Source organism: Aotus nancymaae, unplaced genomic scaffold (genome assembly GCF_030222135.1).
Source record: "Aotus nancymaae isolate 86718 unplaced genomic scaffold, 86718_ANA_hifiasm-v0.15.2.pri h1tg000006l, whole genome shotgun sequence".
Classification (NCBI taxonomy): Eukaryota; Metazoa; Chordata; class Mammalia; order Primates; family Aotidae; genus Aotus; species Aotus nancymaae.
In genome coordinates this window covers 93835778-93847742 of record NW_026988417.1, presented here as the reverse complement: position 1 = coordinate 93847742, position 11965 = coordinate 93835778, and the positions used below count along the sequence as shown (strand labels likewise).

The following is an 11965-nucleotide window of genomic DNA, read 5'->3' as shown; positions in this document are numbered from 1 at the left end:
AGAACCTCCTCCTGTCTAGGGGAGAAACACAAATCTGCGTAGACTGAATTAATGCGTATTTATAGTTTTTGCATTTTAAGGGTTTTAAGGAAAATACTGATTTGTAAAACAGATAAAATTGTCAAAATACAATTTTTTTTTAAATGACCATGATGCTATTGGCAGAAGAATCACTATGACTAAAATTCCAGCAATCCAAAACATTGTTTCTATGCACCACCCTCTTTGTGGTCAATTTCAAAAAACAGCCCACTTTTATTTGACAGTTTAATTGGTTCTCTAGCTATTTTAGGAGAAACTAAATTTCCTTTGAGCTGAGTTCATGTCACAACAGATGAGTTCATTCATTCTGGTTTACTTCTTCAGGGCCGTGGAAAGGAAAGCTGAAGGATAGTGGGAGCAAAAATAATACATGTGAGAGGTGCAGTGTGAAATGTATAATTAGGTTTCTAAACATGCCGTCTGATTCCCAAACAGAGCCACACCCCAGTGACCAGATGGAATCAGTGGTAGGGAGGGGATCTAGGTTATGGTATGCACTGTGCGAATGGTTAAGGGAGTGATAAAGGGTGGTTTCTGTATCCCAAAGAAAGCATCCTCTGCTTCAACTGTGTGTGTTCATGTAGTGAGGAAAGGGGGCTTTCCATGACGTTGCCACTTAGAGCTGGAGAGGAGGCTCAGAGAGGAGGCTCTGTTCAAGATTTCTCAGTTATTGAAGTATTTCTTATTGAAAACCCAAATGTTAACATTTTTATCTCCAAGGGAACAAAATGGCTGGTGGAAACTGATCTGAGAATTTGCCCCTGTAGTTTCAAAGAGACCACAGCAAGGCAACATAGAGACAGGACGGAAGTCGTTTTTGACTGGTAAGTCCGCCTGCTGAGGTAAGGAACCAAGGAAGCTTTATTAAAATCGGATTTCAAATGGAGGGGCCCTACTGTGCCTACTGGAGGAGATCAGGGAATAATAAATATTTCCTTCATTGAAAATTATCTCATTGCCAAACGGCAGAATTGAAGCTTATTCAGAAACAGACTTTAAAAAAAAATGAGAACTGCTCCCAGGGACATATGCAGAAAAGCTTCAAGTCAGCGTTTAGTAGGTTTTTGTTGTTGTTTTGCTCTGTTCTGTTTTTTTGAGACGGAGTCTCGTTCTGTCGCCAGGATGGAGTGCAGTGGTGCGATCTCGGCTCACCGCAACCTCCTCCTCCCAGGTTCAAGCGATTGTTCTGCCTCAGCCTCCCTAGTAGCTGGGATGAAATTTTTGCATTTTTAGTAGAGACGGAGTTTCAGCATGTTGGTCAGGGTGGTCTCGATATCTGACCTCGTGATCCACCCGCCTCGGCCTCCCAAAGTGCCGGAGGAGATTTTTAAACATCGATTTGGGTTTTGTTCTACTGTTACTTACGCAAACTATTGCATTTCACTGTAGCCAACGGTGAGCGTGGACTGACCGTTGTTTTCAAGGTGAGTTGTATTGCCTCTAGCAGTACAGTCACATTAACGGCCAGAAACAGGAAAAAGAAAACAAAATGCAGTAATACTTTATCTGCAACTGGGAGGAGGGCGCGGTGGGAAAGGTGTGGGGGTGTACGTTCGAGTCAACCTCTATTTCTGGGGGTAAAAACTGCCTCCTCCGATAGATTTTCACTTCCCCGACCTGCAGAAGCAGAAATGTTTTGTCTTGTTTATTGAGAGGGAGTCTGGCTCTGTCACCCAGGCTGGAGTGCAATGGCGCGATCTCGGCTCACTGCAACCTCCTCCTCCCGGGTTCAAGCGATTCTCCCGCCTCAGCCTCCCGAGTAGCTGGGACTACAGGCCCGCACCCCCACGCCCGGCTAATTGTTGTATTTTTAGTAGAGACGGGGTTTCACCACGTTGGTCAGGCTGGTCTCGAACTCCTGACCCATGTGATCCGCCCACCTCGGCCTCCCGAAGTGCTGGGATTACAGGCGTGAGCCACCGCGTACGGCCTAAAAGCGTAAACGTGATTCTGTTCCACAGAAGCGTATTGAGAACTCACCACGTGCTAATGCCGGGCGTCCGGGCGCAGGAGGCTCCACGTGGCTAAGGCGCAGCGCCCCGCGGTCGGGATGAGGGGTGAACGCGGGGGCAGGGGGCCCGGGGCCCCGGGCTGAGGGGAGAACGCGGGGCAGGGGGCCCGGGGGCCCGGGCTGAGGGGAGAACGCGGGGGCAGGGGGCTCCGGGATGAGGGGAGAACGCGCGGGCCGGGTTCCGGGGACCCCGGGATGAAGGTGAGCGCACCGCCCAGGTGCCGGGAGCAGAAGGAGCGCGCGGGCCGGGGGGCTCCCGGGTGGCTCCCAGGGCGGGGCGGGCCACGCCCTCCCTACCCCGGCGGGGCTGGGTAGGTGCAGCCGGATTAGACCGCGTCAGGCTGGAGGTGGGTCTCGGGAGGGGCGCAGGGCCGCGCACGTTTCCACCGCGGTCTTCTTTGTCTCTGTTTGGGAAGAGGTGGCGTGGAGATTAGCAGTGCTTGGCCGTCTCACGGGTGAGTCTTGTTTCACCGACTTTTCCCTAGTGGGGCGAGGGAGGATGTGTCGTTCACCACTTAGACCGCGCTGGTCCACAGGGTTGGAAAGGCACGGAGGGGAAACGCTGTTCGCAACCTGGGACCAGGGTGGAGCCGGCCTCGCCCGAGGACTTCTAGGCGTCAACCTGCGGTGCCCCGTGGCTGTCGTGGGTCTCTGGCCTCAAACTTTGAAAACAGGCGGAAGGGGGAAGTAATAACTCTCCAGAAAGCGAGGGTCTGGCGGAGATTTCCTAAGCTGCATTTTGTATTTTGTATACTTACATGAAGTTTTGAAACAAAATTAAAAATGCAACTTAGGAAATCTAGTTGCATTTTTTAAATACATATATACATTTTTAAATATATATACATATTTTAAGATGGAATCTCGCTCTTGTCACCCAGGCTGGAGTGCAGTGGCGGGATCTCAGCTCACTGCAACCCTCGCCTCCAGGTTCAAGCCATTCTCTGCCTCAGCCTCCGGAGTAGCTGGGACTACAGGCACCTGCCACCACGCCTGGCTAATTTTTTTTTTTTTTTTTTTTTTTTTTGGACTTTTAGTAGAGACGGAGTTGCACCATCTTGGCCAGGCTGGTCTTGAACTCCTGACCTCGTGATCCAGCCGCCTCGGCCTCCCAAAGTGCTGGGATTACAGGCGTGAGCCACCGCGCCAGGCTAAATATATTTATTTACAATGAATGCGTAGGTCTCTTTTATATTAACATGCTTACATTGTGATCAAGACACCAGTCTCTTCCCTTTCTTTTCCTCCACTTACCTCTGGAAATGGCAATACCCTCCACCCAAATTACTCTAGCAAAAAACCTAGGAGACTCGGGTTTTTTTTTGTTTTGTTTTGTTTTGTTTTTAAGACAGAGTCTCCTCTGCCTCCCAGGCTGGAGTGCAGTGGCGCTATCTCGGCTCACTGCAACCTCCGCCTCCCAGGTTCAAGCGATTCTCCTGCATCAGCCTCCTAATAGCTGAGACTACAGGCGTGCACCGCTACGTCCTGCTGTTTGTTGTATTTTTAGTAGAGACAGGGTTTCACTATGTTCGTCAGGCTAGTCTCGAACTCCTGACCTCAGGCGATCAGCCCGCCTCGACCTCCCAAAGTGCTGGGATTACCGCGCCCTGAGAAACTCATTTTTGATTCCTATTTCCTTCCCGCCCTCCCTGCGTTTCCTCTCCTCTGCCACCACCTGCTCCAAACCACTAGCAGCCCTTCCCGGGATTCCTAAATCTAACAGGGTTTTTCTGTTCTTCCCAAATCCATTCATTCTCCAGGCAGCGGCCCGGCCTATCTTTTAACCTAAGAAAGCGTGGTGTTTGCGGGTTGGAAACCCTGTAATGGCTTCCCTGGGTCCTGGAATGAAATGCAAATGGTCCCGCGGCGCACAGTCAGCCCCGCCCCCGGGCCTGGTCCCTGCCCCCACCTTCCTGCCCGCCACACCGGTGGGAGCCTGGAGCGCGGCCTCCTTCCCAGCAGCCTGGCACCGGCGGCGGCCTTCGCTCGTCTCTTCCCGCGCCAGGCACTTTTCCTCCTGACCACATCTGGCTCCTATGTCCCCCTCTTTGGGGGCCTTTTCCAGACATTCATGCTCAAGTGGCGTCCCCGCTATTTCTCAATCTGAAATGTTTTATTTACCTTTTACTGTCAGTCCCACAGCAAGCTCTGTGTTAACGAGGAACTTTGTGCCTTTTTCCCTAAGTTCGTCTGGAACAATGTGTCCTACTAACTGTCAGATGACTGAAAAAGTAAATGATGCGCCCCTGAAAGTACTTGTGCCCCAGTTAAGCCCATGCCACTAAGTGTTTATTTCATGTAAGATTTTGTCCACATCTGCTGTTTACCCGTATGTTTTCCATGTACAGTCAAGTTCCGTATAAGGACGTTTCAGTGCGTGAGCAACCCCATATGCTGTTGTGGTCCCATGAGATTATAAAAGAGCTGAAAAATTCCTGTGGCCTAGTGACTTTTATTTTGAGACGGGGCCCCACTCTGTCACACAGGCTAGAGTGCAGTAGCCTGATCTCAACTCGCTGCAACCTCCACCTCGTGTTGAAGCGATTCTCCTGCCTCAGCTTCCTGAGTAGTTGGAATTAGAGGCATGCGCCACTATGCCCCGCTAATTTTTGTATTTTTAGTAGAAATGGAGTTTCACCATATTGGCCACGCTGGTCTCAAACTCTTGACCTCAGATACCTCCCAAAGTGCTGGGATCATATCTTGATGATCGTGAATTTATGTAGGCGTAGGCTCATGTGTGTGTTTGTATCTAAAGTTTTTAACGTAAAAGTTTTTAAAAGCTAAAAAAAAAAAAAAATTAAACATAGACAAAATCTTACAGAATGATAACATAAAGAAAAAATATTTTTGTACATTTGAAAAAATGTGTTTTAAGCTAAGTGTTACTACAAAAGAGGATGTTTACAAACTTTTTGTTTTTTTTAAAGATGAGGTTTCACCGTGTTGGCCAGGCTGGTCTGGAACTCCTGACCTCGAGTGATCCACCCGCCTCAGCCTCCCAAAGTGCTGGGATTACAGGCATGAGCCACCACGCCCAGCTACAAACTTTAAACATGTATAAAGTTAAAGACAGGCCGGGCACAGTGGCTCACGCCTGTAATCCCAACACTTTGGGAAGCTGAGGCAGGTGGATCGCCTGAGGTTGGGAGTTCGAGAGCAGCCTGGGCAGCATAGAGAAACTCCGTCTCTACTAAAAATACAAAATGAGCTGGGCATGGTGGCGCATGCCTGTAGTCCCAGCTACTCGGGAGGCTGAAGTTGCTGTGAGCCGAGATCGTCCTATTGCGCGCAGCCTGGGCAACCAGAGCAAAGTCTCAAAAATAAAAATAAAATAAAAAAGTTAAAATGTTATAGTAAGTAAAGCTAATTTATTATTCAAGAAAGACAAATTTTTAACTAAGTTTTAAAATGTGCCTATGTGTGCGGTGCTTACAAAGCCTGCAGCTGCATACAGTGATGTCCCAGGCCTTCATGTTCACTCAGCGCTCACTCACCTAGAGCCACTGCCAGTCCTGTGAGCTCCATTCATGGATGTGCCCTATACAGGTGCACCATTTTTCATCATTTGTACAGTATTTTTATATTTAGACACGTTTATATGCACAAATACTGTTGTGTTACAGTTGCCTGCCATACTCAGTTGTAACATGCTGTGCACATTTATAGCCTAAAAGCAACAGGCCCTACCATGTCACCCGGGTGTGCTGCACGCTGTGCCATTTAGGTCTGCATAGACTCTGACGACATAGCAACCTAAAGATATATTTCTCAGAGCATAATTACTGTCTTGAGTGATGCATGACTAGTTGTTTCTGCTAACAGAAATTTGCTTGCCATATGAACAGTTTTCTTATAGTAAATTACCATGTTAATTTTATATGTCATCCTTCCAAGCTTGTATATTGCTATGAGAAATAGCATAACGCTCGGAGATCTGACAAATAACAATTTAGCTTAGAAAGGTAAGGACCACCTCAGAGCGGTGGCTCACGCCTGTAATCCCAGCACTTTAGGAGGCCGAGGTGGGCGGATCACCTGAGGTTGGGAGTTGGAGACCAGCCTGGCCAACATGGGGAAACCCCATCTCTACTAAAAATACAAAATTAGCTGAGTGTGGTGGCTCATGCCTGTAATCCCAGCTACTCGAGAGGCTGGGGTAGGAGAATAGCTTGAACCGGGAGGTTGCGGTGAGCCGGGATTGCGCCATTGCACTCCAGCCTAAGCAACGAGAGCGAAACTCCCTCTCAGGAAAAAAAAAAAAAAAAAAGATAAGGACCAGATTTGGAAAAGATTTACCATATTTGAAACTTGGTAAATTCATAAAGAAAACGCCTCTCTTAGGAAGCACCTTTCTTTTTTTTTTCTTTTCTTTTTTTTTCTAAGACAAGATCTCACTCTGTCACCCAGGTTGGAGTGCAGTGGTGTGATCCTCCCATCTCGGCCTCCTGAATAGCTGGGACCACCGGTGCAAGCCCACCGCCTCCCTTGGGAATTCAGACCTAACCATCGCTGAGCTGAAGTGTGGCTGTAGTCCGATTACACTCATTTTTTGTAGAGATGGGGTTTTGCCATTTTGCCTAGGCTAATCTCCAACACCTGGGCTCAAGGGATCCACCCACCTCGACCTCCCAAAGTGCTGGGGTTACAGGCATGAGCCACCACGCCTGGCCTTAGGAATTCCTTTCTATATAACGCCTTGCATCGTTAACAGCCAACTTTTTTGAAACTTCTACATTAAGTTGCCTAAACTCTCAAATAAATTCCTAGTAAAGTAATTGTATAGGGCTGTTAAATCAGATCAACAGCACAATGACTAATGCATACTCACTATTTCATCTCACTAGACAAATGTACTGAGCGCTGGGACCCGTATGTACAAAACAGAAGAAGACTTAGCTCCTGTAGAGCTTACAGTCTAGCAGGTAAGACAGACTTGAAGTAAGGGGTACCAGAGGTCTGATCAGTGTGAAATAGGGAGCTAGGGGGATGTTTAGCTTTGGAACTCAACTGAGCCTAAGAATCCAGAGAAGCCTGCCTGAGAAGGTGATATTTGGGCATCTGAAGTATGGATGGGAGAGAAGCCTCTGCACGTTGCGGGGTGGGCAGTGTTTTAGTGAGAAAAAAAGAGCATTTGCAACGGACCGATTCCACGATTTATTGGAAAAAGTTTATTATGGCTGAATAATGAAATACAAGAGCTAGAGATGGTAAGAGGTGAGCTTGGAGAGAAAGCCAGGAGACAGTTAAATTGCGGTTACAGGTTTAGTATTATTTATCCAAAATGCTTGGGACCAGAAGTATTATGGATGTCAGATTTTTTTCACTGTTTGAATATTTGCAAAACACCCCACATGAGCATCCGAAGTCTAAAAATTCAATATCCAAAATGCTCCAATAAGCATTTTCTTTAAGTGTCACGACGGCACTCAAAAAGCTTTCATACTTTGAGCATTGCAGATCTTGGATTTTTCAGATTTGGCATGCACAAGCTATATGTTAAATGGACTAATTGGGGAGAGCAGCTTTGTGTTTAATCCTAGTAATTACTCTCCAGAGGTGCTAGGATTGTGCTCCATAAATATTTTGGGATCTCTCTAGTTAATTTCACTTTTTATTTTATTTTGTATTGCTATTTTTTGTTTGTTTGTTTTTGAGACAGAGTCTCACTCTTATCGTCCAGGCTGGAGGGCAGTGGTGCAGTCTTGGCTCACTGCAGCCTCAGCCTCCAGAGTAGCTGGGATTACAGGTGTATCTCACCCGTTAATTTCTTGTATTTTTAGTAGAGACAGAGTTTCGCCATGTTGGCCAGCTGGTCTTCAACTCCTGCCCTCAGGTGACCTGCCAGCCTCGTACTCTTAAAGTGCTGGCAGGCATGAGCTACCGTACCCAGCCCTAATTTCACCTTTTTAAAGGACACAGACCCGGCTCAGTGGCTCACACCTGTAATCCCAGCACTTTGGGAAGCCGGGGCGGGCAGATACTTGAGGTCAAGAGTTCGAGACCAGCATGGCCAACATGGTGAAATCCCGTCTCTACTAAAAAATATAAAAATTAGCTGGGCGTGGTGATGGGCAGCAGTCTGTAATCCCAGCTACTCAGGAGGCTGAGGCAGGAGAATCACCTGAACCCGGGAGCTGGAGTTTGCAGTGAGCTGAGATTGCACCACTGTACTCCAGCCTGGGTAACAAGAGCGAAACACCATCTCAAAAAAAAAATAAAACAAAGGACACAAAAAATAATAACATTGGTAGCATTTCACATATATGTATTACATATTTTCAATACATTTTAAGAAATCTTAAGCCCTTCCCTTGCAGTTGAAACACATTTCATTTTTATTATATATATTTGTTTTTACCAAAAGTAAATGACATGCTTCTGTGTAGGTGTTGTTTTTTTTACTGTGGCTGTTTAAAAGTATTTTCAAGCTGTTAATTTTCATCCCACAACTTTTTCCTCTTTTTTAAAAGCATATAATTTTTCTTCCTACAGAAAGACATCAGGACAATAAATAGGGAGGTCTTTTATCAGGCACACAATTATAACATTAAGCAAGAAACTTTTATAATAGAAACAATAACATATTCATGCTATAACTTTTATAATGTTGCTGTTAGATTTTTCTTTTTTCTTTTTTTTTGAGACTGAGTCAAGCTCTGTCACACAGGCTGGAGTGTAGTGCCAGGATCTCGTCTCACTGCAACATCTGCCTCCTGGGTTCAGGTGATTCTCCTGCCTCAGCCTCCTGAGTAGCTGGGATTACAGGTGTATGCCACTACGCGCAGCTAACTTTTTGTATTTTCAGTAGAGACGGGGTTTCACCATGTTGGCCAGGATTGCCTCAATCTCCTGACCTCGATCCACCCGCCTCGGCCTCCCAAAGTGCTGGGATTACAGGCGTGCGCCACCGTGCCCAGCCTGCTGTTAGATTTTTAAGGAAATGATGGGAAACTCTTCAGGGCCAAGCCACCTTGTGCCTTTATTTTGGCATGGATTCCTAAAAGGTGGGAGCACCATGAATTTCATGTGTCTTATTCTGTGGATCCCCATCTTCCAGAACAATCGGTGGACACACAGCGACCCATGGGCCTGTCTCCTTGTTTTATTGGAGCACAGCCAGCCTCATTCCTCGTGTGTTACCTGACGCCTTCTGCGCTACGGTGACAAAGCTGAATAATTTCGCCAGACAGCACATGACCCAGAAAGCTAAAATCTGGCCTTTTACAGAAAAAGTTTACCACCCTGATCTAGAAAGAACCTGGCACATAGCAGGATCCAACATATACTTATAGAATGAATAAAAAGGTAATAAAATAACACAAGCTCACATAGCAGTCAGCATTTGCTGTGGCTGTGATCTGTGCTAAGCACTTTACGTGCATTATTTAATCTGAATTTCATGACAGCATTACATAAGAAAACAAGACTTGCTGCCTCACCCACCTTCAGGCTTTTAACCAACTGCCACTAACCACCTCAGTGAAGGTTTGCCTGAGTGCCCTACTTAATATGGCAGGCTTCTGTTTTCTGCCAGCCCCTGCTAGGAAAGTACCAGCTTACTCTTTTGCACTTAGTCACCTTCTAACGCGTGCCATACATTGCTTATGTATTTTCTGTGCTCATGAGTGTGTCCGCTCCGTGGAGGCGTAGATGTTTGTATGCCTGCTTACTGATGGATCACAAACTGCGTAGCCTGAAGTAGAGCTAGCACATAGTTCCACTCAGTACATGTCAGGTGAGCAAAGTAGACAGAGAGAATTCCTGTAACTTGTGGGGACACCCAGATAAGATCTGTTTATGACTCACGTCTTACACAAGAGCTCATTCTCTGTCTCTTGGTAGTCTATCGGAGAAGATGGAAGTGTAGCCATTCTATTACTGGAAAACGTGTTCGAGGTCAGTTTTTGACAGTGGCTCTGATGCTGGAATCTATTTTAACTTAAGGTTATTATCATAAAGCAGGTGTTTGCTGAAGACAGCTTACCCAGATCACTACTACCTGGAGGCGATTGATATATCCTGGTGTAAACCTTCAAGGAGGACACAGGCAGGAAAACATGAGCCAGCAAGTGAAGAAAAGGACCAAGACAAGGGGCCAGAAAGGGCTGCATGAGAGAGCCGCTGGTGGGCTTAAGCCGAGGCAAGGCCTGGCCAGCCAAGACCTGCAGGCGGAAACGGAGCCTGTCAACGTGGTGTGGGCCATGTATGATGACGGGGTGTGCCCCGAGCCTGGCCTTCGGGCTCCTGGAGAGGATGATTTCTCGGACTGTTACATAGAATGCATCGTAAGGGGTGAGTTCTCTCAACCCAGCCTGGAAGAGGACACACTTTTTATGTCCTTGCAATATCTAAAGAAAGGATCAGAACAAGAGCTTGCTCAAAAGGTTCTCGAAGCAAGCTCCCTTCTCGAATGTTCTTTGGAAGAATATGTGAATAAAGGAGTAAAGAAAGAGCTTCCTCAGAAGATTGTTGGAGAGAATTCGCTTGAGTATTCTGAGTACACGACCGGCAAGAAGCTTCCACCTGGAGGAATACCTGACATGGACTTAGCAGATCCTAAACAGCTCGCAGAACTTGCGAGAAAGAAGAGCCCTCTAAAAAAGGAATGTGGCGGTTTGGGCCCCATTGCTTGTCCTCAGAGTGGATGCACCAGAAAGTTGAGGGATCTGGCTGCCCTGAGAAAGCACCTCGTCATTCACGGGCCCCGAAACCACGTCTGTGCAGAGTGTGGGAAAGCGTTCACTGAGAGCTCAAAACTGAAAAGGCATTTCCTGGTTCACACTGGAGAGAGGCCGTTTCAGTGCACTTTCGCAGGGTGCGGAAAGCGCTTCTCCCTGGATTTCAATTTGCGTACACATGTTCGCATCCACACGGGCGAGAAACATTTTGCGTGTCCCTTTGAAGGCTGTAGCAAGAAGTTTACTCAGTCAAATAACCTGAAAGCCCACATCCTAACTCATGCAAATATGAACAAGGATGAATGAAAAAGATGGAAAATAGTCCTTCAACGGGATAACCTTATTAACAGAAGTGATCAGTGACAAATACGCCTCATTGATCATTGTTTTTCGGAAGGAATTTTTTTTTTTTTTTTAATTTTTAATTTTTTTGAGACGTTGTCTGGCTCTGTCGCCAGGCTGGAGTGCAGTGGTGTAATCTTGGCTCACTGCAACCTCTGACTCCTGGGTTCAAGTGATTCTCCTGCCTCATCCTCCCAAGTAGCTGGGACTATAGGCACATGCAACCACGCCCAGCTAATTTTTGTATTTCAGTAGAGACAGGGTTTCACCATGTTGGCCAGGATGGTCTTGATCTCTTGACCTTGTGATCCGCCTGCCTCGACTTTCCAAAGTGCTGGGATTACAGGTGTGAGACACCTCGCCCGGCCTAGGAAGGAATTTTTAAATCAATATTGCAACCCCAAAAACAGTTATAATTTTGTGTTACTAAGATGCTCCTGCACTTTGTGATACCATTTTAATAATATTGCATATTCTTTTTTTTTTTTGAGACGGAATTTCACTCGTTACCCAGGCTGGAGTGCAATGGCGCGATCTCGGCTCACCGCGACCTCCGCCTCCTGGGTTCAGGCAATTCTCCTGCCTCAGCCTCCTGAGTAGCTGGGATTACAGGCACGTGCCACCATGTCCAGCTAATTTTTTGTATTTTTAGTAGAGACGGAGTTTCACCATGTTGACCAGGATGGTCTCAATCTCTTGACCTCCTGATCCACCCACCTCGGCCTCCCAAAGTGCTGAGATTACAGGAGTGAGCCACTGCGCCCGGCCCAATATTGCATATTCTTAAAGTGTGCTCCCAACAGGAAGGTCAGTGATAAATTGACTCCAAAAGCATAACCTTTAATATATTATCTATTGGCTTGTTGGATATAAAGACTTATTTTCATGT

General features: G+C 46.7%; 1 protein-coding gene across 3 annotated transcripts; it reads left to right on the top strand.

Annotated features, from left to right (window-relative positions):
• Window positions 1–2447: 2447 nt before the first annotated feature.
• On the top strand, window positions 2448–11304 carry ZFP42 (ZFP42 zinc finger protein). Of its 3 annotated transcripts, none has more exons than XM_021670128.2 (3): window positions 2448–2508; window positions 6901–6978; window positions 10019–11304. In XM_021670128.2, the coding sequence occupies exon 3, from the start codon at window positions 10114–10116 to the stop codon at window positions 11038–11040; it is 927 nt and encodes a 308-aa protein (XP_021525803.2). In that variant the 5' UTR covers window positions 2448–2508; window positions 6901–6978; window positions 10019–10113; the 3' UTR covers window positions 11041–11304. The 3 variants fall into 3 exon arrangements, with proteins under 3 accessions (XP_021525803.2, XP_021525802.2, XP_021525804.2); XM_021670127.2 differs by having other exon boundaries at window positions 10016–11304; XM_021670129.2 differs by lacking the exon at window positions 6901–6978 and having other exon boundaries at window positions 2476–2508; window positions 10016–11304.
• The last annotated feature ends 661 nt before the right edge of the window (window positions 11305–11965 follow it).